Source organism: Orussus abietinus, unplaced genomic scaffold (genome assembly GCF_000612105.2).
Source record: "Orussus abietinus isolate OABI.00-Male unplaced genomic scaffold, Oabi_2.0 scaffold194, whole genome shotgun sequence".
NCBI classification, from domain to species: Eukaryota; Metazoa; Arthropoda; class Insecta; order Hymenoptera; family Orussidae; genus Orussus; species Orussus abietinus.
In genome coordinates, this window is record NW_019394358.1 from 71,712 (window position 1) to 99,234 (window position 27,523).

A 27,523-nucleotide genomic window follows, 5' to 3' on the forward strand; every position below is an offset into this window, starting at 1 on the left:
GAAAGAAAAGGGAAAACTTGTAACGCATCCAAAAATATCGTGACGCATAGAAAACACGAAATTGGGACTAGCCGCATCTCAATCCCTTTTTCCGAAGAGCACCGCGAACGTTGACCGGAGGTCCTTGAAAAAAGGACTGACGAGCCTCCTCACAACTTCCGGCATGAAACCGGATACGAAACGGTGCCCCTTACAACCCTCAATTTCTCACCCTTGACGGAAACGCGTCTCTCGGGAACAAGACGGGAGAAGTCATGACCTTCGTTCTATGCTTTTTCGGTCCTCTTTCCCGTCCCCGGTGGTTTTACGGCTCCATCGAAAGTAAGGTTTTCAATAAGACGATCTCGTCGCGCCGAGCATCAGGGAGCACGTCCAATCTCTCGTGTATACATTAAGCGGAGGCTGCTTTTACCCTGGAAGAGCAACGAAGTGTAGAAAGAAATAAACCGCGCTCCTTTCCCCGAGAAGAAATTCTTCCGCCGTCGAGAGAACTCCAGCACGCCTGGGAAATTTCCAAGACGAGATTCGAATTAACGGTGACTTTTTACGGTGCTTGTACCAGTTTCTACTTCACTCTCTGGGTAGATAGAGGGTAGAGATTCGTTAAGGTGATGTGAAAGTGGCATCCGATCGTTCACGAAATGTATCTCCGAACAGGATTTACCAAACCGTATCACACATTGCAAGGTGAATACGGAGGCTATAAGGAAGATCCTGACCCCCCACGAAATTCCAATTTTTCTTAAATTTGTTTACAGATGTCTTTTTATTAAACAATGGAATTTTATGGATGGAGGGACCTTCCTCATAGCCTCCATATTTACATCATGAAGTTTGAGAGAATTCGGTAAGTTCGGTTTGGAGAAAAGTTTCACGAATGATTGGCCACCCTCGGATGCCACTTTGGAGTCCTCTTAAGGGTCGGTTAAAAATGCATGTCGTATCTCCCGCCCCCGTATCGAGTCGAAGAAGCGGATCGGAGGTGAATCTCGTGTTAAACCGCTGGACTCGAAGGTCGATGCAAAGAGGTCCAAGGGTAGGGATATCGACCTCGAATCGCGGGATGCCGTCGAGTGGTCCCGGCCAGACCGAAGAGCGTCTGCCGTGCGGTTTTCAGACCGCAAAACGAAGACCTGGGCTCCCTCTAAACTCCCCGGCACGGTGCGTCCTACTGGTCGTTGGTTATTTTTTCGTCCGGCATTCCGCCGGGACGAGCCCGCGCGCGCGGCCAATTCCGAATTCGGAATTTGGAATCCGGAATTTGAAATTCGGCCCGCGGGGAAGCGGCCCTTGTAGGAGCAAGAGGGAGGGACGGTTCTCCGGGACTCTTGGCCACTCTCCTCAAGACGTCCCGTAAACTTTCTCGCTCGAGAGTCTTTACAGCTCGTGACTCAGGATCTCAAAAGAGTATTTACGTCGACTAGGAAGCGGCGGGAGAGTCGCGGCAATCGAAACGCTGTCCGTCTCGCAAACTCGATGGGACGAATCGCGAATCGCCTCCGTTTGCAAGGTGCGATTCCAAGGATTCGAAGATCTATTGCTCGAAACTTTGCTCGAGAATCTGTTCGATCTCTCATGAAGTTAACCGTCGACCGTGCGAGACATGGAATAGGCAACGAGAAGGGTAACAGTCTGCTCCCGCACCGGCAAAATCGGCGTGTTTTTCCGGAAATAATGTAAATAAATGATAGCTTGCCCACGTAATTCAGTAATCGCCAATCCTGTCCACCCGCGAAAAAATATTTCGTTGAATGAATAGAATTTGTGTTGGTTCAACCATAGATACGTGTGAAAGGTACCATGCACGGGGCCGGCGACGACTAATTTGTCGAAAGCGGTGTTTTAAACTATTTTAAACGAATTCTCATTTATTTACAGTGTTTCCGGCGAAATAGCCGGCGCCGGTTCCGGTTTCACCGGTGCGAGTGCGAGGGTCCTTGGAAAGGAAAGGCGCTCCTCCGGTGAAACGTGGAGGCGATCAAGAGACCAGTAGCCGGTAGAGGATCGGGCAACGAGAAGAGAGACTGAGAGTGGAACGACGGAGCGCGACGCGTCTCCAAACCGCGAGCCACCAGGAGAACATGGACGTAGCCGTCCGTCGGTCTTCGACGACGACTCGTCGACGGTACTTCCGGCCGGCACGCGCACCCGCGAGATCCGCGCGGACAAAAGTCGGAGCAACAGGTTGCCGGCTCCTGGCTGTGGCGTTCCTTCCGCTCCGCTCCTTCCCGCAGGAAGATCTCCGTCCACCTGGGAATCACGACCCAACCGAATCGAAATTTTGACCCTACTTATCCTCCCACCTCTAACCTTAATGTGACATGAAAGTGGGATCCGAAGATCTTGAATTCGAATATGAAACTTTTCTCCGGAATGAGTGCACGGGATTATGTGAGATTTTACCGCGTTAATCTCGGAGGCCTTAAGAAAGTTACCGATACCCGTAAAATGTCAATTTCTATAATCATTTATACAGACAAATTTTTGGATATGAGAAATTTCTCCGCATCGCCTCGAGAATCGTAAAGGTAAAACGTAAACGTAAAGGACGTTTTACGCGTCCGAAGGAAGTCTCAGACCACAAGCGGCCATTGATGCGTGCGTCCGCGAGAGGGAGACTGGCGATCTTAAAACCGACTTCGACGAGTCCCTCCTCGCGGTGGACGCGGGACCTCCGCGTTGCGGAATCGTCGCATAAATCCCCGGCGAGACGCACGCGGTGGCGGCGGCGCGCGCGCTCGTAAAGCCCGAAGGATGCAATCCCTTTTTGTCCTCCCCTTCCGCAGCCGTTTTGCCGCTTCGACCGCTTAGCGAGGCCGTTATGCGAGGCCGAATCGTAGGCCAGTCCACGCGGGAGGCTCTCGCCGAAGATCGCGCCTACACCCGTGCTCGATTGCTCGCAAATTGAGCAAAAGCCAATTACCCTCGAAAAGGGCGTCGGACCGGGATCGATCCAACGCTAGGGATTATCGCGTCAAAACCCATTTAAGGCCTGCAATTAGAGTTTTGCGAGCGTAGCGAGTTAAGCAGAATCAGAATTTTGGCCCGGAAAGTTCTACTTTTCCCGACACTCGCGTCATTAACGTGCTATAAAATGGACATTATATATGTTTAATATTTTGAAATATTTATAAAACTGGGTGCACCGAATTATTAGAAACTTCAGCACGTGATTCTGAAGTCCCTAAGGAAGAACATGACGCTCGTGAAATTTCATTTTTGAGACAATGATTTTTATTTGTTTATCCCAGGCTAGAACCGAGGACACATTTTTTCTATGAAAACTGAAATTTCATGAATATCGCGGTCTTCCTTAAAACCTCCCTAATCAGGTGGTGAGGTTAATAACGTAATTCTCAGTTATTTACATCGTTATCGGGGAAAAAGTCCGAGGCGGCGCCGATATTTTTGTTGGTAAAAATCTAAGACACAGGGTTCAAAGCTGAGCTGAAATTTCGACTCGATTCGTCACGCATACCCCGAATATTACGCAGCCGGTCCGAAAATAAATTCCACCTCGGGTTTCACCATTTGAACGCGGTATACGAAAATTTCCGAATGCGCGGATTTCCTCTCCCCCTCGTAATCGTCTACTCTCCGTCGATCCTCTCTTTCGATTGTCTAGGAGCGAAGAGCGCCGAGGAGGAGAGATCCTTTACGAAGCGCTCTGCACGAAGCCCTTCTTGCGCGGGCATTTGCCTGCACGGCTCCGCGTAATTACCGTGATCAAACAATACCGTGCCGAGGGGTAGAGTACGCGATGGTTGCGCGATGGTTGCGCGATGGTTGCGCGATGGTTGCGCGATGGTACCGCGATGGTACCGCGATGGTACCGCGGCGGTACCACGATGGTACCTCAATGGTTGCGCGTTGATTCCGCACGCTGGTACCATCGCCAAGTCCTTCTCCTCGTTCGAGGGTCGACCAGAAGAGCGATCGCGGTTGCATTTCGTCTTCCAATGTCGGATTATAATTCACAGAGCCGGCGCAGGAGAGAGAGAGCGCATACTCGCGGCCGTCACGAGGCTCCGGAGATTTTAAAGGCACTCGAGAGACCGAGAGTTCGACGATCCACGGTGGTGACGCAACGCCCGGGAAAAAGAAGGTTAAGCCTCCGCGTGGGGTCGGTTTTACGGGGTGAGAGGGGAGAGAGTACGGCGCCCGACGAAATGGCCTTTAAAGTTTAAGGTTTAAACTTTCAGAAAAAAATCCTCAGGGAGCTTTGCCGACCTAAGGGCGCCCGCGGGCGAGGTGCTCGCCGGCCTCGTTACAGGGAATATATATCGCCCGATCCGCGCCACTCACGCGGCGATTCGCGTCCACCCTGAATGGAAGACTTCCGAATTGTTTTCGAGGGTTTGTCTTTGGGGGTTTTTGTCCCGCGTAGATAGGCGTGACCTCGGAGCGGGGAAGAAAGGGCTTCAGGTAAATCCAGTGATCTACGAGGGAAGGAGCCTCTCGCGCGCCTTCTTCCTCCCTGGGATCCAGCGGAAACGAATTATGCGCTACCGAGGTGGTTCTTAGATCCGATCGGGTCCCGCCGACTCGAGGAAAGGAAAGGGCCGGCGGAATGTCTTCTATCCCCGTATCGTCGGCGGAACGGTTAATTTAGACGCGTCCGAGAGGAATCCTCCCGCGACGGGGTTTGGGTCGCAAGATTTCGAGAGATAGGGAGAATCGGGAGGCTTGAAACTCGCGTTTTGCGCTCGACGTGTAACCAAACTCGATCGAGTTCTCGTAGTCCGTCTTCCGGCGGAGAGGCGTAACCGCGAATCTCCCGGGAGGTCGGGGAGACATCCTCTCTTTGCGACCAATCGAGTCTTCGGATTTCTAGCCGAATGAATTCCCTTTGACCCGGATAAGTGCGAAACGGGGGGATCCATGGTTTGGAAAGTGGAGCAATGGTCTTCCATCCACATATTGTCGGCGAAGCGATTAATTTAGACGCGTCCGAGAGGAATCCTCCCCGCAATGAGGCCCAGGGGAGACATTTCGAGAGATAGGGAGAATGGAGAGGCTCGAAGTCGAATTTTGCGCGCCCGATATGTAACCGAACTCGATCGAGTTCTCCTGGTCCATCTTGTACTTCCGGTGCGGAGGCGTGATCGCAAGTCCCCCGTGAGTGGGAAAGCCATGCTCTCTCCGTCGAGACCGGGTCGGCCGACCGAGTCTCCGGATTTCTAGCCGAGTAAATTCCCTTTGGTCCGGATAAGAGTGGAATGGGGAGGAGAGTCCAGAGTATGAAAAGTGGAGCAGCGGCACAAGGGGCCGGCGACGATATCAGCGACGATACCGACGAGCGTCGAGGCGATACGCGGTGCTCGCTGCTCGGCCGCCTCCAGATAAACGCCCCTAGCGTACAAACTCGGCCCCGAGCTCCCCTTCGCCGCTGCACTTTATCTGGGCCTTGCAGTCGGTGCACTCCGACCAAATACCTCGCCGTAAGGTGGACACTAGCCTCGAGCCGGCTACTTCAAAGCGGCGCCAGACGACCTCTCTTATTAGCCCCCGGCATGATTTTACAATTACACGCTCTCGGGTATCGTTACCGCGTCTCATATTCAACCAATCCTCCGAAGACCCACCGGACCTAGTCACGACAAACCGTCGTCGTCGGTCCTGCCTCTCCCTCTAGAAGAAGTCTTCGCCCTCGAATCGGTCCTATTAGACTTACCGAGGAGATTAACCATTCTGCCACGTCGAATTTACTACATCGCTCCTGAGCCTCCTACATATTTATTCCCACAACTGCCCCTATTGCTAATAAGAAATAATGCAAAATGAACAGTCAAATGTTTGAGCGCTTAACCCCTTAACTTGTGCGCTCGAGTTAATTCGAGCGCGCTAAAAAGGCCAAACTGTGCACACTCGAGATAATTCGAGCGGCGTTGTATTTTATGCTACTATAATTTTTCATTTCACCCTCGAATATAATCCAGAATTTTATTTTTTTGCCAAGACAATGTTCGTGTTTTTTTTTACATTAAAAAAAAATTTTTTTTTGCCGGTTTTTTTTTTAAATCTGTGCGTTAAGGGGTTAAAGATGTCCTCCACGTGGCACCCGTTGGACGTAAGTCGCAACACAAACTCACTCGACGCTTTCCGCTCGAAAAGGGTTGATCTTCAATTTCACCAGACCATTCGCAAGTGATCTTCCACAGTACGGGTGAAACGCAAATGCAACGCTAGAGCACGAAGTTTGCTAAATTAATGAGGTAAAAGAAAAAAAAAGAGAGAAGTCAAACAAAATTCAATGAAAGTTGCGTACGTAGAGTACGAAGTTCGCTAAAGTAATGAGGTAAAAGAAAAGAAAAAAAAAAAAGAGAGAGAAGTTAAAAGAAAATTCAATGAAAGTTGCGAATCGATGCAGAATTTTAACGGGGGCCTATGGTTCCCTGTAGGATACCCCGCGCGACTGTGCCCCTGGGTGGTACCGTCACGTGGCATCAAAGTGGTTTAAATCAACCATCGTTATACGTTTCTACAAGCGAGGAAACGGAGTTCCCCTTCTGCCTCTCGTTAGTCCGTGCGGTAGGGAGCAGAAATTCCACGTCGAGCGCGCTTTTCGACGGGTCGGATTTGGGCCGCGGCAAAGACGCGCGTGCGGTTACGAGGCCCGTAACAAACGCGGGCGGTCAAGTAATTTATCGTTCCAGAGCTCCGAACGAACGAAATAGGCCGATTCTAACGAGCAGACGGCGGAGAGGCTGCCCGTTCGCGTGTACCAGAAATAACGGCTTACCTCGCAACCGGAAATAACCCGCCAAATACTGGAGAATCGCACCTACGGGCCGCGAGCAATACCCTCGAATTCCTGTGGTCTCTCCCGCCGCGATATTACTTCCGGCACGGTTAGCGCCGAGAAATCGACTCGACGGAGCGAAACGCGCGAGCAAACGAGAGTAGGAAAAAGAACGACAGGGTAAAGGAGAAAAAATGCCGAAGGAGGATCCCTCCTCGATTCGCCGTCGTTGCGCCTCGTCCTTCCCTTTGAGGGATTCGATAACGCACGAGCGAAACCGAATACCTACCGAGGCACGGATTAGCTCCTCGTGAAAACTGACGCAAAAAAGGAACATTTCGCGTACTTAGGACAAAGAACCGCCGAAGCCGTTTCTCATGAGGACGGGGATCTCCGCGGGGAGTCCCGAGTAAAAAATTTTAATCCGACTTGAAACCTCCAATTACAGGTTTTTATTTCTTTTTTTTTTCCCCACGGATTTTGAAGTAATATAAAGAAGGATAATTTGACGAATTTTAAAAATAATTGTGGGCTCGTTTTAGACCTTAAAAGTGGTAGATACTTCTGCGGTTTTCATTTTGTCTACGTGAAAGCCTAAAGTAGGACTTAACTCGAGAAGCTATTCACTTGGAAATCAGTGAAAACAATTTTTCCTTCATTGAAAACCGATTGCTTTTAATTTAATATAATAATCAACAATGCGATTCGGTAATAAATTACGTTCGGCCTTCTTGCGATTCCAGCTGATTTTCACGTGATTTCGAGCACTAAAATATACAATTTCCTAAGGAAATACCCCTCGACTTAGCTCGTATTAATTAACAGGGCGTACAAGGTCGAATGTAGGACCTAATTGAAATAGGATTTTACTAAACGTGCGTAAATTTTACTTAGAAACCGCAGGTTCCAAATGGGGCTTAAACTTCGACTGCGGCTTCAATAAACACGTTCACCTGACGCGAGATGGCCGCGACATTACGTCGAAAAAGAGTTCTTTAATCAAGAAGTACGACGACGATCGTTCCGTGCCAATCGAAGGTATCGAGTAGGATATCATTATCGTCTGCTCGAGCGAGTAGCAATTTTCCCGGGGCATGTATACTCGATTTATAGAGCGTGACCGTTCGTCCTGGAGGATAAATAAGCCGACTCCCCACAAAACCGCGGTCTCGGGGATGTCTTTATCGAGGACGGTGTGGCTGGATCTTGCACCGGCTAATCGCACCTATGCGAAGGAAGTCCTATTCGAAGGCACGGGAATTAACATAAGCCATTGTCCTGCCACCGTAAAGGCCCTAAACGAGCAGCGGTGCCGACGAGAGAAACGACTCAAGGCGGCGATCCTTTATCCTCTACAGGTGGTTATTATTCGATATGTAGCGGCCTTTCCAAGACTAGCGATTCGGACCGAACGTTCGCGGAGTCCCCGCTAGGAAACTTCCCTCGGGACTCTACTCGCGCTATGTCGCGAAATCAAGAAAAAGGATCTGGAAAAAAATACCGCCGGGCTAAAATTGAGTGACCAGCGGTTTCCCTGGTCACGGCAGGACATGATAATATTTACGGTACGGCCGGCGGTAAATTTAGCGCTCCCCGGACCCGACGTATGACGCTCGTAACGAGCACCCCGTCCTAACAAAAAATACCATATATTACCGTGGTATGCTTTACCGTGCGGCACGCTCGAACAACTCGACATAAGCGTAATAGTCACCTTGATATACGGTTTCATCGGGCAGATTCGGATCACGGCCCTGCCCTCCAAACTGGTCACCGTAATTAAATTTTATCGCGGCTTTAGTTGCCCAATTAGGGGGGGGGGCGCTCTTCAGGGTTAATCGGTCCGCGATTTAACTATGTTATCTGTACCTTGCGTCTCTCCGAATCACGGTATACGTGTGATGGAACAAGAGTCGCGATAGGTCGATAATTGATAGAAATCGTGAGATCAAGGTTTAAGGCATCTTTTTTTTTTTATGGAGCGTAAATGCTCTCGTTAAGAGGAGTAAAGGGAGGAGCAAAGGACAAAAATCTAGGGATTCGGTGAAGGTGTGACCAGGCGTCTAAGAGCGCGAGGCTTCCCGCCGTGAGACCGCGAGTCCCAGAGGGAAAGTCCTCTCTTCTCCCGCCTGCTGGACCGATGGTCGTTACACGAGCCCTGGACTCACGTGTTGCCGAACTCTCGGAAGGCCCGAAAGGGCGAGAGGCGAATCCTCCGCGCCTGGTGTCCAGACGCGGCGGATCGCTTCCTTCGTCCTCCAAACATTTTTCAAAACCGGTCCAGCACTCATGAGCGCCCGGGCGCTGGTGCGAACTACACCGTCAACAAATCGAATAAACAATCCGAAATATTCGCGGAATCTGAATTAAAAAATTAAATTACGCAAATACAAACGCGCATAATACACATGATATATCGCTTGAGGAGTGTTTCGCAATTATACGAAGGCCAGTTGAGCCGTTCACGGGCTAAACTGATTAACTCCACGAGAAAGAGGAAAGTAAAGAAAATTGATACCTACAAAAACTTGAGTATCAATTATATAATTTGGCTCTGAAATTACAATTTAAAAAATCTACAATTGGAGTTACTTACTTTGGCCTGTTAACGGGTTAATTATTAATTTGCAATTGATGTTTTAATTATAGGGAGACAATAGAGGTACAAGAGTATCGCATGCACCGGACTAATTGGACATTGGACTAACCACGTGTTCCTGGCGGTCATGGTTCCCGATGCGAGGGGCCTCCTGGGCCGGGGGCCGGAATCCTAGATCGGCAGGGCGGGAATACAGAGCTCGCCGCGCACACCACCTCCTCGGACGGGAGCCGGCCACTGACTGAGCGGAGGCTGCGGCCGAGTCGGGGGCGAGCCGAGCGCCGCTCCGGGGCCCTCCGGCCCCCCGCACCCCCGGGCGCCCCTGACCAACCCCGGGCCCACTACGGGCCCGGCACTTCCAACGACGACGTTAAAGGGATATATGGTCCTTACGCTCGTCCTTTCCCTTGCATCCGAGTTTACCCTCGCCCTTGTTTAGTACTACTTTCCGACATCGGGACGACGAACCAAGGTACGACATTTCGAGCGAACGGTCGCTCGCCGTTTGAAAACGAATTTCTTGAAACGAATTTGAGAAATTATGGGAAATTAGCGCTCGCACGTGGGATTCCCAGGGTTATGGGGAATTCGCGATTCTCGTCGTAATTTGCGAGACGTCTCCGGGGGATCCGTCCGTTTTGCCCGATAAGGGTAATCGGTCGTTCCAGGGGCTCGCGATTTACGGGGACGGAGAGCAATTAGGGCGGTCGTCTTAATGAGAATCGAGTCGACTGCGAAAAGGGCGTGATAATGCCTCTTTTGAGGATTTCTCGCGCCGATTGCGAGTAAAAGGCCGCGAAAGGGGGCCCGGAGGTAACGAGCTCGCGGATCACGGCTAAACGTTAATCAGCGGTTAGCGGTAAGTGCCGGCTCTTGCCTGCCGACCAGTTACGGTATTGATCTTGCACCGATGCAAGTGCACCTGCGGGTGCACTCCTAATCGAGAGGAAGAAAGACGCGTATATATCCACGATTCCTTCCTGGTCTTTGAAAAGAGGCAGTTTCCTACAATAAATCTCCAAAACTACCCTCTACATGTATATTTCGTTTCTATCCAATTACTGAAATACCGACATAATTTTATAATTAAACGGAATGGAATCTCTGACTCCATCGCAACTCGCAAAAAGAACATCGATACTCCAAAAGTTCAGACTACGTGGCACATCGACCCTTATTGGTAGCAGTCGGATTAGGTCCCGAACACGTTACTCTATTTAATTTCTAATTAGAGTCTTGGATCTTAGCTCCTATTAATCTCGGAGATCTGGACCGGCGAGAGGCTCGGAACTCATTGGCGAAAAGGCAGGAGATCCCAACCTCTCTCGACGCGATCGAACCTCCATTCCACGGCGTTATCGAGGACCAGCCCTGCACTATCGCAGGGTTCATAAATCGATGACAGTTCGGGATAATGTACGTCCGCTATCCGTCACCGGCTTCCGTACGGCCGGCCATCCCACCTGTCCGCTCGTGGAAAAAAGGTCTCCGAGAAAGAAGAGTGATTGATTAGCGCGTGACTTGACTGACCGAATAAATCGATGGGCCATGCTGGCGGTATCGGCGGTCCTCGGGCACGAGTACAGAGAGTACTCGCCTTCTTCAAGTATCCCGCGAAGAGTGCTCCGTTCCTCCCGATCCGGCGAGAACGCTACGGAATAACGCGCGCGCGCGACAAGTCGCGAGAAACTGAGCGGAAAGCGAGCTTCGAAGAGAGGAGAAAGAGAACGAGAGAGAGATAGAGGGGGAGGGACGAGGCTTGGTGGGGAATTTCTCTCGTTCTCTCATTCATGCTCCCAAACGCCCCCGCAAACGGCCCATTCTACGTATCCCCGAATGCATGCTCATCGTACGAGCGTGAGCATTTATCAGAAAGAGGAAAAAACCGTGATAACAGCGCTTGTACTGGACGGCAACCCGAGGCGAAGTTTGACCGGATTTTCAGGTTACGTTCGAATCATTCGAAATACATATGCATCCATTAAGACTTAGTATTAAAAATCGTGAAGTCAATTTTATTTCCAATCGATCAAAAAAAGCTTTAGGAACAATAGGAAAGTGTTGCTTGTAAATATAGCCCTGGAATAGCTGATTCGCTGCAGGTGTTATAAATTACATTTTTCGTACAAAAACGGTATACGTAAAACATTAAACGCATTTTTCACGAAACGAAGTGTTTTACAATGGTTAACAGTAATATCTTAAAAACAGATAATGGAATACACTTGAAATTTTTCAGGTACGTGTAATGAATGTCTTACACTTGCTGGGATTGGAAGTTCTTCGAGTCATGTAAAATTGAAAATTCGCGACGCAGAACGTGAATCGTCCTTTTGCCAAAAATCAACGCTTTTCATTGATCCTTTCTAAAACAATTCCATATTTTTCCGTCAAATATACAACTGTATGGTCCTACAATGTAGTTAAATATATTCAGAAAGTTTCAAGTTAATAAAACGTGTAGTATCTTTTTTTTTTTAATTCCCATCTTATTTTTTGCCCGTTAATCCGAGAGAAGCCCCTTAAATCCATTTTCTTCACGATTTATAGGAAATCAATTACTCCTCGAATGATGGCCGACAGCGATACGTTGTCTTTTGGAATTTTCACGGTAATTCCAAACTTGTGCATCCCCGGAAATATTCCGGCGGCCGTAACGAGCCGAAAACTAATCCGCACCCGTTGATTAATCCACGTCGCGGCCGAGCGACGAGCACGTCACCACCGACTGCGCCCGGCTATTCGATTCCGCCCGGGCGAATAATCCGCCCTCCGCCGTACTCGCCATGTACTCGCCCCTGTCCGCCCGCCCACCCCCTGCGACCGCAATCGCACCTCTTATTAATTATCACGAAATTCGGTCGATTACGGAGCGACGCCGCTAATAAGCCTAGGAACGGTGCCCGACCAAACCGCTGCCTGCACGCTGCGCTATTTATCGGTCCTATATTTCCCCGCAATGGCCCGCTTTTCGTAGAAACCCAGTACGAAGGAATTCGACGGTTATGGAATTTATACTGCAGCAGATCATTCGGTAATAAAGAAATTCAAAGCACGGTGGGTGTCGGTGTTGGCGTATTTACGTCCGGGCGGACGTGACTCTAGATATCGTTGGGTTTGTTAACCGAGAAAGCAGTGATTGGTTGCTTGTTATGCTCATTACGCGACACTAACGACCGCTTTGCTAACGAAGCTTAAAATCTAGATATTAATGAAACGACTTATTTTCTATAAAATTATTGAGCGAATGGAAAATATTACCGAGAGCGACCCGAAGGACAGGCAACTGAGGTATGATAGGCTACCCCATTGTTGGAAAATCTAAAATTCGCGCCTTTATATATATATGGCGCAAAACTCTACCGAGTATCATAATTAAAAGAGACGATTTATTTTCTATACAATTATTGAATGAATCTTAAAATATGGACGATGCATTTTCCTTCGATCCGAAGGCAATGCACCCGAGGTACGACGGGTTGCATCGTAATAGGAGCGCACGCATTCGCATAGGTGCATCCCGTCCACCGTAGCGCGTTCCTCGCATACGCTACGTGAGTTTCCCTCGTTTCTCCAACACCTCCGAGGAGAAACTGCGAGCCTCCTGAACGCGTTGGGAACGTTACGGGGAAACTAACCGTCAAACAGCCAGCCCAGCCGCTTTCTTGTCCCGCGTGTACAACTACAACGAAGATGAAAAGAGATAAAAAAAATCTGTCTCATCCTTCAAATATAACCGCGATGTTAACATTGCACGTAAAATAACGTAGGATGGAACGCTGAATGGCTGAAACAATCTCTCTTCGCTATTAACTTCTGTAGATCTATTATCCCCCTTTAAAATCATTTACGAGGCGCTCGCGCGCTGAGTAGGTACACCGAGATCCACTGTGAATTAGTATTAAACATTACCACACGAGCTATGAAATAGGGCGCTAAACCCTAAAAAGATGACGTACAACTATAGTATGCAAAATTGCGATTTTTAGACCTATTCTTCTTTTTATACCTATATTACATCCCTCGCAATTACTTTTTCTCCGCGTGCCCTATGGTGTCCCCCCCGAGACGAAGGCATAATTCTACGTGAAAAAGTCGTTGGAAGATAAGTCCAGGATCGGCGCTGGCGGAGTTCGAGATGACTCGTCGGCAACAGGTACGACGGAAAGGGGGACCTGCCGGGGTATCAGCCAAGGGTGGGCGTAAGAGGAAACGGGGTTCGGTTATTCGGGCCGGCCGATAGGGGAGAGACCCGTGCTGGACGTGATCCAGGATGCGAGGCCGATAGAAGCGGACGCGCGTGCGGTAATTAAGCCTGGCCCCTCCGAAATGAAAAGGCCGCGACGCGGTCCTGGAAGGGGACGGGGGAACCGCGATAAATCGGGTCGACGTCCCCCGCGGACGCGATTTGGACGAGTGGCGCTCGTTACAACGCGTTACGACACACTCCTAACGCAACGGCTCCGCGATAATTCCTCCGGGGAAGGATAATTATTTCTGCCGCACCGGCGGAGGGCAGCCCCCGAGCGAACCGTTCTCCGGCGCTGCCGGAAGTCGACGACCGCCGGATAGCGCGGTTATCGTTTGTCATTGGTTAATTTTAACTCGGTCGATTAAATGCCCGCGCGTTTTACGCCCGTAAAAGTGCGGTTTACGTGCGTCCCGCCGAGTTTCGCTCGTTATTCGGGTCGGCAACGAAATCTCCGCTTCCGGCGAGGACTCTCTCGGTCGGAGCGCATCGAGTATGGCGACGGAACCTTCAGAACAGCCGAGGGACGAGAATGCCCCAGATATTCTGAGCTACGTTCGTAGACGTTATCTGGAAACAGGGAGGAAAGGAACGCGTCGAAGGACGCGTGTACGCGTATCTGGAATGGCATATTCCTACGACCTCGACCAGGTCCCGCCCGCCGATTCACCCTGTGTACGGCACGACATTCGCAGAGCGAAGAAGTTCCTGCAGAAGCATAGCGACGAAACCGGGGACAGTCTGCGAGTACCTGAAAAATTCATATAATTAAGGTGTTATCAAAGAGCCATTCTAAATATATATCAAAACATCAAAATACTTATAAAACTTGTCTCTAAATTGGGTGCACCGGATCATTTGAAACATCAGCACGTGATTATGGAGAATCTAAGGAAGAACATGATTCTCATGAAATTTCGTTTATTTACAGAAAATTTTTTAATTCTCCCAGACTAGAACCAAGAACACTTTTTAAAAAAATGAAATTTCGTGAACATCGTGTTTTTTCTTAGAGTCTCCATGATCATGTGCTGAAATTTCTAACGTTTCGGTGCACCCAGTTTGGAGAAAAGTTTTATAAATATTACGACGTTTCGATGTATATATATAGAATAACCCTTTCATAACACCTTAAGAGAATGATCAGAAAAGTCGATAGGAGAGACTCGGTTAAAATTTACCATATAATTTGTGATTCTAGGTACGACCACCTGAGCGAGGTTCTGAACAGGATCCTCTCGGAGAAACCCAAGAATGCCGTGGATGTGTTCGAGGAGTACAGCAGGAAGGTCAAAGCAGAGAGGTTTAAAACGAGAAATAACCATCTGCGAGACGTCTACGTACCTCCTCCTCAGTACCATGAAGCGAAGCAACTAATGAAACTGTTTCAAGTACCTCAATGCTGGTCCCTTGATACTTCCTTTAGGATTTTCCGAGTTTATTTGCACATACAGAGACCAATACTTCTAACATCGATCGAGTAGTGCAATATTAACCCGTGAATCGCTTCGTCCTAGAGGACTCGAAGCCTGCCGGCGATGGGCAGGAAGAAAAGGCCATAGAAGACGAGGAGACCGACGCGAAGAAGGGCAAGCCCAATATGTTGGATCTGTTGTTCTACTTCGAGCAAACCGACGTAGGGTTGCCACGAGCCGAAATGGTCCTTCTGAATCTGGCGATCCGCAAACTCGTTACTCAGAGACCGATCGAGAACGTGCGGTAAAAATTTTGACGCTCTTTTTAAGGTGCCCGGGAGTTTAACTACACGCAGGAATATATTCGGTTGAATCGGTAGAATTTATGTTACACGGGAAAGAAAAGGGAAAAAAGAATGCAGTCGAACGATTTTTGTTCGATGAACCAAATCTTTTTTCCTGCGTGCAGATGTATGTCGGCTATTTTACAGGTTTTGGGGCAAAGTCTTGGGGAACTCGAAAAGTTACTACGTAGTGGAGGCAGACTTTAAGGAAGAGGAACTGGGTAGAAGAACGGAAGTGAGTCTAGATCCGAACCGCGGTTCAGGCGAAGAATCGTATTCCATAAATATCCCTTCGAATAGAAAATGGAGGCCGAGGAGCAGTCGAAAAGGGAGAAAGAGGAGGTCGAGGCCTTGGCCACGACCAAAACTGAAGAAGATGCTGCCAACGAGAGGGCGAAGAGGGACGCCGAACTCGTGGATGCCGTGAACTCCGTTTTACCACCGGAGACCCCCGGTGAGGATCAAGAAGACATACAAATCAATCTTGTATTCCCTCCTTTACCTAAGAGTACGTGGACTTTGCCGCCGGAAATCCCTCTCGAGCGACCGGGGACTGGAGCGAATGCAAAGGCAGGGAATCCTCTTGGAAAATTAACGAAAGACATTCGTTGCTCCGCTCTGAATATTTTCCAATTTCTGCGGATAGGTCTACTTCGTCTGCAACTCGCCAGGTCTGGACGACTGGGTTGAACTGCCTCTGGTAACGCCGAAGCAAATCGTCGTCGCCAGACAAATAGTTCACTGTTGCACGGGAAACCTAAATTCACCCGTACGTTCCAGAAAATCGTTGCTCCTCTACCGGCAATTTTCAAACACTAGACTAGAGAGATAAAACGAAATTGAGCGAAAAACAATAATTCATCCCAAAACATAAATAATTTGTTCCTAACTAACCACTATTCTGCCGTTCTATATTTTCTCATATTTCTTGGTTTAATTAATCTAGTCCTCGGTGATATTGAAATGCGAATGCAATAGGAACGATAAACAATGCCGTTCCAAGAGTTCGCTATTCTGTATGATGGTGCTTGTTTTCCGGATAGCTCTTCACGTATCCGCCTTTTCCTGGAAAGGAAGAAAACTATCTCCGCGCTCAAATAGCACGAATCAGTGCGGCCACTTTGATATCGCCGATTGGGTACTTCACGTTCGGTACAGGGGACGAGGAAGAAATCGACGAGGAGGAAGAATCCGGTACGAGCCCTTTCCCTTCGGCAACGAAGAGGTTTCCCAGATGAAATTGCATCGCAATATCAAAGGGAAATGTGTTTCAGATGGGAATATCTCGGAGAACCCGCACTACGATCCACTCTCCATTAAGGATTTGGTGGATCCCTCCATGTCCAATTGGTGTCACCACAATCCCTTCTTGTTGAAGCAAGGACGAACTGTCTGGTGGAATCCGAAAAAGTCCGAAGACGAAGGGGAGGTGGCCAAATTAATTTTCACTATCACGATATCCTTTGATTTATTGGAGGGAAAATGGAACTACGATTTTAGGAAGAGGCTCTGGAAGAGGAGGAAGAGGAGGAGGAAACCGAAGATGCAACGGAGCAGAAAGAGGTAGGACCTCCACTGCTGACTCCTCTGTCGGAGGATGCAATTTTGGATTCGATACCACCTTGGACAGTCCGAAAGTCATCCAATTTCCTTCTCGATGTCGCAGTCGCGATGGTACGGTCGAATATCTGGCCAGGGGCTTATGCCTTCACTCATGACAAGTACGTGTAAAAAAAACGAACGATATTCAATATGGATGCGATCGATGTACTCAACGAAATGGCGCTTTGAAAAAAAATGTCAAGGATTTCAACACCGTTTATTACCCTTAGGAGATTTGGAAACATCTATATAGGCTGGGGTAACAAGTACGTGGTGTACAATTACAGTCCTCCTCCACTACCCCCCGTACAAGACCAATACCCCATCGGACCGGAAATAATGGAAATTGCAGATCCTACGGTGGACGAGGAGGAAGCGTATCGTCTTGCGCATTTACCTGCCCCGAAAGTCATACCATTTGGTGAGTAAAATTTAATTAAACGTAAGTTTAACGAAACTTCATTAAACCTGAAATTATTTTCATGTTGTTACTTGTTACTTATACTCGCACAAGCAGGAGAAGAAGAAGAGTCCCCAATGGAAGATCTGGATGAAGACGACGAGGAGGATGATTAAATGATACAAAGGGGATTTCTATAATTAATACCATTTAACGATGTGAATATGCCTACTCTTATGTATGATGTATGTATCAATAATAATAAAATTCGTATCTGAAATTATCCTATGAAGATAATTCGTGTGGAAAAGGGAAAATTGCTAATGTTTGCTATGTAATTCTTATTGGTGTCATCAGATGGCGCGAAACACGTCGCAATGACTCTAGAGCTTGAATTTAGCGCGCAAAGACTTCTGAATTCAATTCGGTTCATAGGCGTCGGTAACCTCACTTTATTCACGTGTTACACTGGAATTATCAGAAAATGACAGAAGAAAACTGCGTTTTACGGCCAATGAATTGTGAATTAAATCAGCTCTCCATGCCAGATGGATCAGCTATGTTCATGCAAGGTATAAATATGGAATACATCCATTGAAAATAAAATAAAATATGTTTACCATTTGTGAAAAGGAATAATAATTAATAATAATCAATGATACAATATAATAAAAATTTCCTAAACTGGATTTGTTGATTTTTAATTCTTTATGCATGTATTTGCTTTAGGTGACACTGCTGTCATTGCAGGAGTTTATGGTCCCGTTGAAGGCAGGTTACAAAAGATGATGCATGACAAAGCAAGCGTAGAAGCTGTCTATAATCCAGTCAAAGGCCCCCCAAGTATAGTGTAATCATTGTTGTTTTATAAATTTTCGTAGCATCCCTATAGACATTATGCTTTACAGGTATAAATGACAGAATGCTGGAAGTGTACATTAAAGAAACCTGCGAAACAGGCATCTTAGTAACACTCCATCCTGGGACTGCAATTTGTATCAATGTACAAGAATTGAATGACTCTGGTGGTGTACGATTAAAATTTTGAGTATTATAACATTTTGACTTGCACTTTGTCTCTTGTCTGAGATAGAAAATTATTTCAGTTACTGGCTTGTACTCTGAATGCAGCTTGTTTAGCCTTAATTAATTCTGGACTTTCCATGAAGTTCATGATCGCTGCTGTCACCAGTATGATAAAAAGGGATTCTGGAATTATTATACTGGATCCAGATAATTTGCAGCTGCAGGTAACAAATATATTCTTATGATCTTGAACAGTAATGATGTACTTTGATACTTTCAGGATGCCAAAGCTACATTTACATTTGCTTTCGACAGCACAAAAAAGAATTTAATTACTTGTCATACAACTGGTAATTTTACAGATTTGGAATTCACAGATTCCCTACATAAATGTAAACAAGCCAGCCAATATGTATTTGATTTTTATAGAGAAATTGTTACAAAGTATGCAACGAAAATATAAGATTAATTTTACAAAAAAGGAAAAACATCTTTTTTTACCGGATTTCAAGGAATAGTTGTACAAATAATAAATCTTATATTTCGACAAATATGTATTTTGAATTTGATTACTACACTATAAAAGTAAAACCTGCAAATACTTGTTACATGCTTCTTCAAATCATTAAAGAAATCCGAAGAGAAATTTTTATTGGCCACAGAAAACGTACAACAGAAGTTCTCCCAATCTGGTGTTTTTCTTTAGCCAATCAGAACCTTTTATTCACTTTGTTGCAAAAATGTTAATTCTCAATTTCTACTGAATCGCGACAGTGGCAACACTGCTGGCTAGTCTTCATGCATGACTACATTGTGGTACCACAATATTTTAATACATTTATAAAATCAGTGTATAAAAGATTAAGAATTTGTACGTTTTATTAATGAGGATCGGTAGTTCCAGTAGGCACCGAAACAAACTGAAGTACAACAATAATGTGTCATGACGTGTAGAAATATTGGAATGCAAGGACATTTATCACTGCATATCTTGCTTGGCAGTGTGTTGAGTGCGCCTGTGCTTTCTCATGTCTCCTTTCTGTCTGAAGCAACGTCCGCATACGTCACAGGCATGCGGCTTTTCTCCTGTATGTATTTTAATGTGGTTGTTCAAAGCTTCTGTTCTGGTGAACGCTTTCTCACAATAATGGCACTTATATCTTCGATCGCCCCTGTGTATTAGTCTGTGCTGATAAAAGACAGATCCTGTGAGAAAGGCTTTATGACAAACGTCACACTTGAAAGGTCTTTCCCTGGTATGCTTTTTCCTAGTATGATCTGCCAAGTCAGGCTTTATTGTAAATCTCTGATCACAGTATTCGCAGGCATAGGGCTTTACACCCATGTGGAATCTTTTATGAGTCCACATGTGGCTAGATTGAGTATAACTTTTGCCACAGATGTTACAAACATAGGGTCTTAAGCCACTGTGTCTTCTCTTATGAGCATTCAAAGAATTCGCTGTGGGTAGCAAGCTGCCACATATATCACAGGGAAATTTAGAACACTGATCGCGACCATGATCTCGAACATCTTCACTCCTGTCAAAAATGCTACCGCAAAGTTCACAGATAAATTTCGCATCTCCTGTTTCAGATTTTCTTGGCACGTGATGATGCCTCTTTTGTTTGTGTTTATATAGCAAAGATAATTCCTTTGTATCTTTGTTACACATATCGCACAAAAATACAATGACAACCTTAAACGTTCTAGGATGCTCTTTCCAGTGGAGAACTGCCTCGGCAAAGGATTTGTATATGGATTTACATAAATTACAGGTGTAAGGTTTTTCCACTATATGCTGATTCTGGTGAGACTTCAGACTATCCATGTCTGTAAAATAACTATTGCAAAATTCACAGTGATATACCTTAGATGTAGAGAGTTCTTCGATCAAAGTAATTTTGTCCTCATGAGTCTTGTAATGATTGTCAGCGTCATCACAGGAGTTGAATGCTTCCCCACATTGCACACATTTCCAGGCTGTTTGTGTATTCTCTATGACGAAACCATGTCCAGCTATATGCTTATTTAATCTGGATTTTTGTGTGAAACTTTTTGTGCACTCTGAACATTTATAAGGCTTTTCAGGAAGGTGAGTAACGATATGGCGTTTCAATGTGTATCCATCAGAAAAACCTTTGTTGCATACTTCGCACACGTGCGGTCGAGTTTTACCGTCCATGCAAACATGTACTCGGAGTTCTTCCTGACTCTCAAATAATTTTCCACACTGTAAGCAGGATACAGTCGTGTCTTTACAGTGGTATCGCTTATAGTGATAAAACAGTTTCAATTCCTTGCCAAAAGTGACTTTACAAATTTCACAGTACAATGCCTTAGCACCCATATGGAACTGCATATGAAAATTCAGTCGTTCTTCAAACGTAAATGTTGCATTACATGTTAGACATTTGTATGGCTTAGATGTGTTTTGAATACTGGGCTTACATTTATGTTCGTCGAGCATTTCTTTCGTATGGTACAAATTCATGCATGCCCCACATTTTAAGTACTGTTGACTACTTCCTAAACACTGCAGCATTATTGCGTTGCTTCCAATTTCTTTGTTAACGGTGAGCTCATTGAATGCTTGCTCCTCGTCACTACTCTCGAGAACAATATCGCTGTCATAGAGTTCCATGTTCTTGGGATCATTTAAACAGGATCTTGTTGTCTTCATGTATCCCTCTAGACAAAGGGGACAAGATTTTTGATCGCACAATATTTCAGTAGTAATTACTTCAGGAATGTTGGAATACGGTTTCTCTCTTAACATCATCAATAATGTTTCCTCGGCTTTGATGCACTGTGTGTCAAATTCATCGCACCAGTTCATTTTTTCGACACACGTAATGCAAAGCTGTTTTGGCAATGGATCGGTTCTTCGAACCTAATACACAATTGTTGTACATAAATATATTATATTTTAGAAGAAACAATAATTACAAATAAAGAACGTGCATACCTTAATACTTAAGCAAGTGTTTATTTTATGCGCCAACCTCATTGATTCCCCTAATTCAGAATAAATATATACTGGATTGATCGCTTCTCCAGCACAAAGTCTGCACAAAGAAACATTCCCAGGAGTTGCATCCCCTCCAGGTCCTGACTGTGTTTCTGTTTCCAGTATTTCATTTGACGATAAAGGATCATCTTGAGACCAAATGATAGAACCATCTAAATCATCTATATCATCCTCCCTTTCACTTAAAGTGCTAAGAGATTCTGTCTTCAACATTTGTACAGGCAATATCGTTGACACACTATCAAATAAATTGAATTTTATTAAGGTACATTTTTTACACGTTGATTTCCTTAAATTATGATGCTTAATCCATTAACTACAGTCATAAAAAAGATACTTCTGCTTGATGTAAACATTTCACACGTATGACTAAGTACACTTTGGAGCAGATTACCTTATCCTTGGAAAAGTCAAATCTTCAAATATCCTTTCATGGCAAACTTAATTTTCTTAAAATCGAGAATCTCTGTTGCTCCCAAGATCCAGCTTCTTTTAGAAATGAGCTCTTCTAAACAAGTTGGCTAGGCAACATTGAACAGTCGAGTAGCATTCAATTGTTTTTCTTTTACTTCAAATTGGCAAACAGAACAAAGGTCTGACAATTCTTAAATGAAGGATAAAATATTTTTAAGCTTTGAATAGTATGCAGTATACAGAATTACTTGTATCATGTAACCGATTGAATAATTTATGGTTTCACCATCACAGAATGATAAAATTGCCAAGTAATAACAGTAGCACTGCTACTATATTTTATTTTCGTGTAAATTTATAATTTGATTAAAGATAATACATTTTTTAATTATATATTAAATATGTGTTATTCCATGATAACATAATATAAAGTCTTTGAGTCTCCATATTCTTGTTGTAATCGTTTCACATGGCGCAGTGCGGTTATAAAGTTTAATTTTATTTTATCCAATTTTGTTTTTGTATATCGTTGGTAATCCTCTGATGTGAAAAAATGCACTTTCTCTGTAACAATTAAATTGTTAATGGTATGAACATACTTTAATATTTTAACTTGAAACTAACCTTTTCCTTTGGAAAATGCTGTTTGTTGTTTTGTTAAATTTAAATAAAGTTCTAAATATCCTTCCTTTCTTGCTGCATTCTTTCCCATAGAGAGAAGTCTATATTTTGACTTTAATACTTCATTGAAGTCAGATACTAAAGCATTCAGCGATTCCAAAGAATGACGACCCATGATGTATTTAGGTATTTTATTGTATTCTTCCGCACTTATGTATTTTATTCTTGGATGTTCCTTCGGTTCATTAAATAAGATTCTTTTACAACTTTTTATGTCATCCGCATTGCCAATATTACAATTTTCAGCCATGTCAACAACTGTTTGCAATTTTACTTCCATATTCTCTGTTGCACTTTTATTAATAATTGACTCTAGCTCTGCTGACTGACTGTTATAGTTTGTATATGTAATCACAAGTTCCCTTGGTATATTTTCTTCCATACGAATGATTTTATTTTCCAAGGTTTGCAGAAGATCGAGTAACTTCTAATCAGTTAAAGAATATGTAAATACAAATTTTTCATACATTTCACCAAAACAGTTACATAAAGTACTTACGGTACAGGCAGAATTTTTTTGTTTCATAATATTTAGTTCCGTTCTCGTATTTTCAACATCTTTTTTCATGTCATATAATTTTGTACATACATGAGTTAACATATCATCCACGTGTTTATTTTCTGTAAATAAATACCATACTTACTATACTTGTCGGTAACAAACAAGGATTCGATTGAAATGTCAAGAAAATATATTACCTTGAACAAGTGTTGCAGCTATTGTAAGCTCTTCAAGCTCAGCTGATTGTTCATTTAGTATTTTTTCCAGAGACATATTAGTAAACAATTCTATATGAAGAACTATTCGTTACGTTGACTTACAAACAAACAGACATCAAATCTGTATTTAACAGTGATCTTGCAATAACGTTACCCTTTTCATAGAGTACAAACTTAATTGTAATAAACCACTGTTAACTGGGAGGAAAACTGTTAAGTAGATCATTATAATAATTTTGTTAGATTACCTGATCAAATTAACGATCCTGTCCATAAACATTCATCACAGATCAAAATTTAGCTTATGGTAAAACAATTTATCAACTTCTGACTGGCAGACAATTTGTGAAAGCTTGCCATAGGTTAGGACGTTTTACGCAAAATTTTTGCTGTGCTTCGCGGATAAATAAAAACAAAGCCACAATTATAAAATCACAAATTAAAATTTTCATATATTTGACCAAAGCAATTTCTTGGAGCGTTTTTCTTTCCAACGAACTTAATTTTAAATCTACTACCAAATACGGTTGACAGGTGGCGACACGACAGTATACCAGCAGAGATGAGTTGGAAGATTGCTCACGGGCAGGATCGTGCGATCGCATCCTGTGCTGCCCTCTGGTTTCGTACGTCACTGTTTTTAGCCCCCAAGGGCGGCGCAACGAATTTCTGGTAGGGTATCGCGCACTCGCGATGGCGGTGCCATCTACCAGTCATAGTTGGCGGCTCACGTACCCGTGACGGTAATACCATGCGGCAGTTGACGGTGGTGGCTTACCTACGCTTACCGAACTGCACGCTTTTGATGGTAAGGGAAGAACACTCGTGGCGCCCTTTTTACTCTAAGTACATTGTTGCTCCGAAGTCGACGTGATACGGAGCTTTGGGGCACGCGTGGATGACACGTCGGAACTCGCATGCAGCGAATCTGTACGAGTGCGATCGTTCCTAGAAATCTTCGCGCGTCCCAACCAGCCAAACACCAAGCTACGGGGCATGGCGTTGAGCATGAGTGCTTTCGACGCTACACTCATAACGAGTATGCGTGAGAGCCGAATGCAGCGAAAAATCGTCCCTAGCCGCGGATATAAGCTGAGCCATTTCGCGTATGATTTTTACATTTACCTACTAGCGTTATCGAGCATTCTTCGACCGTTTCAGAGCGTTTTCGACCGTTATCGACCATTTTTCGAGTGTTTTTGAGCGTTATCGAGTCCCGTAGAGTCCCGTAGAGTCCCGTAGAGTCCCGTAGAGACCTGTAGAGTGCCAGTAGAGTCCCGTAGACTCCCGTATAGTCCCGTACTGACCCGTATAGCCCCGTATAGTCCCGTATAGTCCCGTATAGTCCCGTATAGTCCTGTATAGTCCCGTATAGTCCCGTATAGTCCCGCATAGTCCCGCATAGTCCCGCACAGTCCCGCATAGTCCCGTATAGTCCTGCATAGTCCCGCATAGTCCCGCATAGTCCCGTATTGTCCCGTATAGACCCGTATAGTCCCGAATAGTCCCGAATAGTCCCGAATAGTCCCGTGGAGTCCCGTAGAGACCCGTAGAGTACCGTGGAGTCCCGTAGAGACCCGTAGAGTCCCGTAGAGTCCCGTAGAGTGCCAGTAGAGTCCCGTAGAGTACCGTACAGTACCGTACAGTACCGTAGAGTGCCCGTAGAGCCCCGTAGAGTACCGTAGAGTCCCGCAGAGTCCCTTTGAGTTCCGTACAGTGCCAGTAGAGTCCCGTAGAGTCCCGTAGAGTGCCAGTAGAGTCCCGTAGAGTACCGTACAGTACCGTAGAGAGCCCGTAGAGCCCCGTAGAGTACCGTAGAGTCCCGTAGAGTCCCGTAGAGTCCCGTAGAGACCCGTAGAGTCGCGTAGAGTCCCGTGGAGACGCGTAGAGTGCCCGTAGAGTGCCAGTAGAGACCCATAGAGTCCCGTAGAGACCCGTAGAGTCCCGTGGAGTCCCGTAGAGACACGTAGAGTGCCGTAGAGTGCCCGTAGAGTCCCGTAGAGTCCCGTTGAGGCCCGTAGAGTTCCGTAGAGTGCCAGTAGAGTCCCGTAGAGTCCCGTAGAGTGCCAGTTGAGACCCGTAGAGTCGCGTAGAGTCCCGCAGAGTCCCTTTGAGTTCCGTACAGTGCCAGTAGAGTCCCGTAGAGTCCCGTAGAGTCCCGTAGAATCCCGCAGACTCCCGTAGAGTCCCGTCGAGCCCCGTAGAGTCCCTTTGAGTTCCGTAGAGTGCCAGTAGAGTCCCGTAGAGTTCCGTAGAGTGCCAGTAGAGTCCCGTAGAGTCCCGTAGAGTCCCGCAGACTCCCGTAAAGTCCCGTAGAGTCCCGTAGAGTCCCGTAGAGACCCGTAGAGTCCCGTAGAGTCCCCTACAGTGTCCGTGGAGCGCCAGTGGATTCCCGTAGAGTCCCGTAGAGTACCGTAGTGTGCACGTAGAGTCCCGTAGAGCCCCGTAGACGTGCCCTAGAGTTCACTAGACTTCCCTAGAGTACCCTAGAGTACCCTAGAGTGCCCTAGACTGCCGTAGAGTCCCGTAGAGTCCCGTAGAATCCCGTAGAGACCGGTAGAGTCCCGTAGAGTCCCCTACAGTGACCGTGGAGCGCCAGTAGATTCCCGTAGAGCCCCGTAGAGTCCCGTAGAGTACCGTAGTGTGCCCGCAGAGTCCCGTAGAGCCCCGTAGACGTGCCCTAGAGTTCACTAGACTTCCCTACAGTACCCTAGAGTACCCTAGAGTGCCCTAGACTGCCGTAGAGTCCCGTAGAGTCCCGTAGAGTGCCTGTAGTGCCCCGTAGAGTCACGTAGAGTGCCTGTAGTGCCCCGTAGAGTCCCGTAGAGTCCCGTAGAGTCCCGTAGAGTCCCGTAGAGTCCCGTAGAGTGCCGTAGAGTGCCCGTAGAGTCCTGTAGAGTCCCGTTGAGGCCCGTAGAGTTCCGTAGAGTGCCAGTAGAGTCCCGTAGAGTCCCGCAGACTCCCGCAGAGTCCGGTAGAGTGCCAGTAGAGTCCCGCCGGGACTCTATGGGCACTCTCCGGGCCTCTACGGAACACTACTGGCACTCTACGGGCACTCTACGGGCACTCTACGGGACTCTACGGGACTCTACGGGACTCTACGGGCACTTTACGGGACTGTACGGGACTGTGCGGGACTCTACGGGACTCTACGGGACACTACTGGCACTACGTGCACTCTACGTGACTCTACGGGACCCTACGGGACTCTAGGGGCACTCTGCGGGACTCTATGGGAATTTACGGGATTCTATGGGACTCTACGGGACTTTACGGGACTCTTTGCGACACTTCGGGACTCTCCGGCACTCTGCAGCCACTCTCCGACACTCTCCGGCACTCTCCGGCCCTCTTCGGCACTCTGCGGCCACTCTCCGACACTCTCGGGCACTCTCCGGCCCTCGCCGGCACTCTGCGGAAACTCTCCGGCACTCTCCGGCACTCTGCCGTACCTCTCCGACACTCTCCGGCACTCTCCGGCACACTGCCGCAACTCTTCGACACTCTCCGGCCCTCTCCGGCACTCTGCGGAAACTCTCCGGCACACTCCGGCACACTGCGGCAACTCTCCGATACTCTCCGTCACTCTCGGGCACTCTCCGGCACTCGACGGCACTCTCGGGCAATCTGCGGCAACTCTCCGGCACTCTCCGGCAGTCTCCGGCACTCTGCGGCAACTCTCTGATACTCTCCGTCACTCTCCGTCACTCTCCGGCACTCTGCGGAAACTCTACGGCACTCTCCGGCACTCTGCGGCAACTCTCCGACACTCTCGGGCACTCTCCGTCACTTGCCGTCGCTCTGCGGCAACTCTCCGGCACTCTACTGCACTTAACAACGCTCAACGGCACTGTACGGCCTGCGATAAGGCTCGGAAACACTTGAAATACGCGCGAAAACGCTCGAAAACGTTCAAAAACACCTGAAAAACGATCGATAACGCTCGAAAACGCTTGACAAACGCTCGAAGACGCTCGAAAACACTTGAAAACACTCGAAAACATGCGAAAACCCTCAAGAGACGCGTGAAAACGCTCGATAACCGCTCGGAAAACGCTCGATAACGCTCGAAGACACTCGAAAACGCGTGAAAACGCTCGATAACGCTCCTAAACACTCTAAAAACGCTCGAAAACACTCTCAAAACACACGAAAACGGTTGAAAAACGCTCGGTAACGCTCAAAAACGGTCTAAAAACGCTCGATAACGCTAGTAGGGAAATGTAAAAATCATACGCGAAATGACTCGGCTTATATCTGCAGTTAGGTAAGCCTCGGGAGGATTTTTCGCAAATTCGAC

The 27,523-nt window shown here is 46.6% G+C and overlaps 5 protein-coding genes across 10 annotated transcripts in view; 2 read left to right on the forward strand and 3 right to left on the reverse strand.

The window, feature by feature from the left end:
* LOC105697286 (papilin) overlaps positions 1-10,920 on the reverse strand; it is a 73,534-nt gene extending 62,614 nt beyond the window's left edge. For 3 of the 4 annotated variants that reach the window (XM_012420479.1, XM_012420480.1, XM_012420477.1), the window contains exon 1: positions 9,451-9,551. In XM_012420479.1, coding sequence (XP_012275902.1) covers positions 9,451-9,470 — 20 coding nt within the window. In that variant the 5' untranslated portion in view covers positions 9,471-9,551. Of the gene's footprint in view, positions 1-9,450; positions 9,552-10,871 lie in introns of those variants that run through there. The other variant, XM_012420478.1, reaches the window with a different exon arrangement.
* Positions 10,921-14,214: 3,294 nt separating this feature from the next.
* LOC105697222 (radial spoke head protein 6 homolog A) lies at positions 14,215-17,541 on the forward strand. Its single transcript, XM_012420351.1, has 11 exons — positions 14,215-14,333; positions 14,792-14,981; positions 15,110-15,309; positions 15,497-15,584; positions 15,650-15,919; positions 15,996-16,118; positions 16,393-16,543; positions 16,624-16,778; positions 16,850-17,070; positions 17,182-17,372; positions 17,469-17,541. The coding sequence occupies exons 1-11, from the start codon at positions 14,215-14,217 to the stop codon at positions 17,525-17,527; spliced, it is 1,767 nt and encodes a 588-aa protein (XP_012275774.1). The 3' UTR covers positions 17,528-17,541.
* Positions 17,542-17,783: 242 nt separating this feature from the next.
* LOC105697240 (exosome complex component RRP46) lies at positions 17,784-18,930 on the forward strand. The gene is made up of 5 exons (XM_012420374.1): positions 17,784-17,923; positions 18,081-18,194; positions 18,260-18,381; positions 18,458-18,601; positions 18,658-18,930. Exons 1-5 carry the CDS (start codon positions 17,836-17,838, stop codon positions 18,838-18,840), a joined length of 651 nt encoding a protein of 216 aa, XP_012275797.1. The 5' UTR covers positions 17,784-17,835; the 3' UTR covers positions 18,841-18,930.
* A 148-nt stretch (positions 18,931-19,078) lies between these two features.
* LOC105697364 (zinc finger protein 678) lies at positions 19,079-21,942 on the reverse strand. Its single transcript, XM_012420629.2, has 3 exons — positions 21,803-21,942; positions 21,346-21,646; positions 19,079-21,270 (listed from the first exon to the last, which is right to left on the reverse strand). Exons 2-3 carry the CDS (start codon positions 21,619-21,621, stop codon positions 19,357-19,359), a joined length of 2,190 nt encoding a protein of 729 aa, XP_012276052.1. The 5' UTR covers positions 21,622-21,646; positions 21,803-21,942; the 3' UTR covers positions 19,079-19,356.
* Positions 21,943-22,134: 192 nt separating this feature from the next.
* On the reverse strand, positions 22,135-23,726 carry LOC105697365 (spindle and kinetochore-associated protein 1). Of its 3 annotated transcripts, none has more exons than XM_012420632.1 (5): positions 23,472-23,726; positions 23,203-23,292; positions 23,003-23,124; positions 22,447-22,930; positions 22,135-22,386 (listed from the first exon to the last, which is right to left on the reverse strand). In XM_012420632.1, exons 2-5 carry the CDS (start codon positions 23,276-23,278, stop codon positions 22,229-22,231), a joined length of 840 nt encoding a protein of 279 aa, XP_012276055.1. In that variant the 5' UTR covers positions 23,279-23,292; positions 23,472-23,726; the 3' UTR covers positions 22,135-22,228. The 3 variants fall into 3 exon arrangements, with proteins under 3 accessions (XP_012276055.1, XP_012276053.1, XP_012276054.1); XM_012420630.1 differs by having other exon boundaries at positions 23,203-23,378; XM_012420631.1 differs by lacking the exon at positions 23,472-23,726 and having other exon boundaries at positions 23,203-23,453.
* Between the last annotated feature and the right edge of the window lie 3,797 nt (positions 23,727-27,523).

Bases quoted from the DNA above. Each gene is read 5' to 3' on its own strand.
- LOC105697222 (XM_012420351.1), top strand. From the start codon at position 14,215: ATGGCATATTCCTACGACCTCGACCAGGTCCCGCCCGCCGATTCACCC. The intron at 15,310-15,496 runs GTAAAAATTTTG...GCTATTTTACAG, and splicing joins AGACCGATCGAGAACGTGCG to GTTTTGGGGCAAAGTCTTGG. The intron at 16,544-16,623 runs GTACGAGCCCTT...AATGTGTTTCAG, and splicing joins CGACGAGGAGGAAGAATCCG to ATGGGAATATCTCGGAGAAC.
- LOC105697240 (XM_012420374.1), top strand. From the start codon at position 17,836: ATGACAGAAGAAAACTGCGTTTTACGGCCAATGAATTGTGAATTAAAT. The intron at 17,924-18,080 runs GTATAAATATGG...TATTTGCTTTAG, and splicing joins ATCAGCTATGTTCATGCAAG to GTGACACTGCTGTCATTGCA. The intron at 18,382-18,457 runs GTACGATTAAAA...AAATTATTTCAG, and splicing joins AATTGAATGACTCTGGTGGT to TTACTGGCTTGTACTCTGAA.
- LOC105697364 (XM_012420629.2), bottom strand. From the start codon at position 21,621: ATGTTGAAGACAGAATCTCTTAGCACTTTAAGTGAAAGGGAGGATGAT. The intron at 21,271-21,345 runs GTATGCACGTTC...ATTGTGTATTAG, and splicing joins ACACTTGCTTAAGTATTAAG to GTTCGAAGAACCGATCCATT.
- LOC105697365 (XM_012420632.1), bottom strand. From the start codon at position 23,278: ATGTCTCTGGAAAAAATACTAAATGAACAATCAGCTGAGCTTGAAGAG. The intron at 23,125-23,202 runs GTAATATATTTT...ATTTATTTACAG, and splicing joins AGCTGCAACACTTGTTCAAG to AAAATAAACACGTGGATGAT. The intron at 22,931-23,002 runs GTAAGTACTTTA...TTAACTGATTAG, and splicing joins AAAAAAATTCTGCCTGTACC to AAGTTACTCGATCTTCTGCA.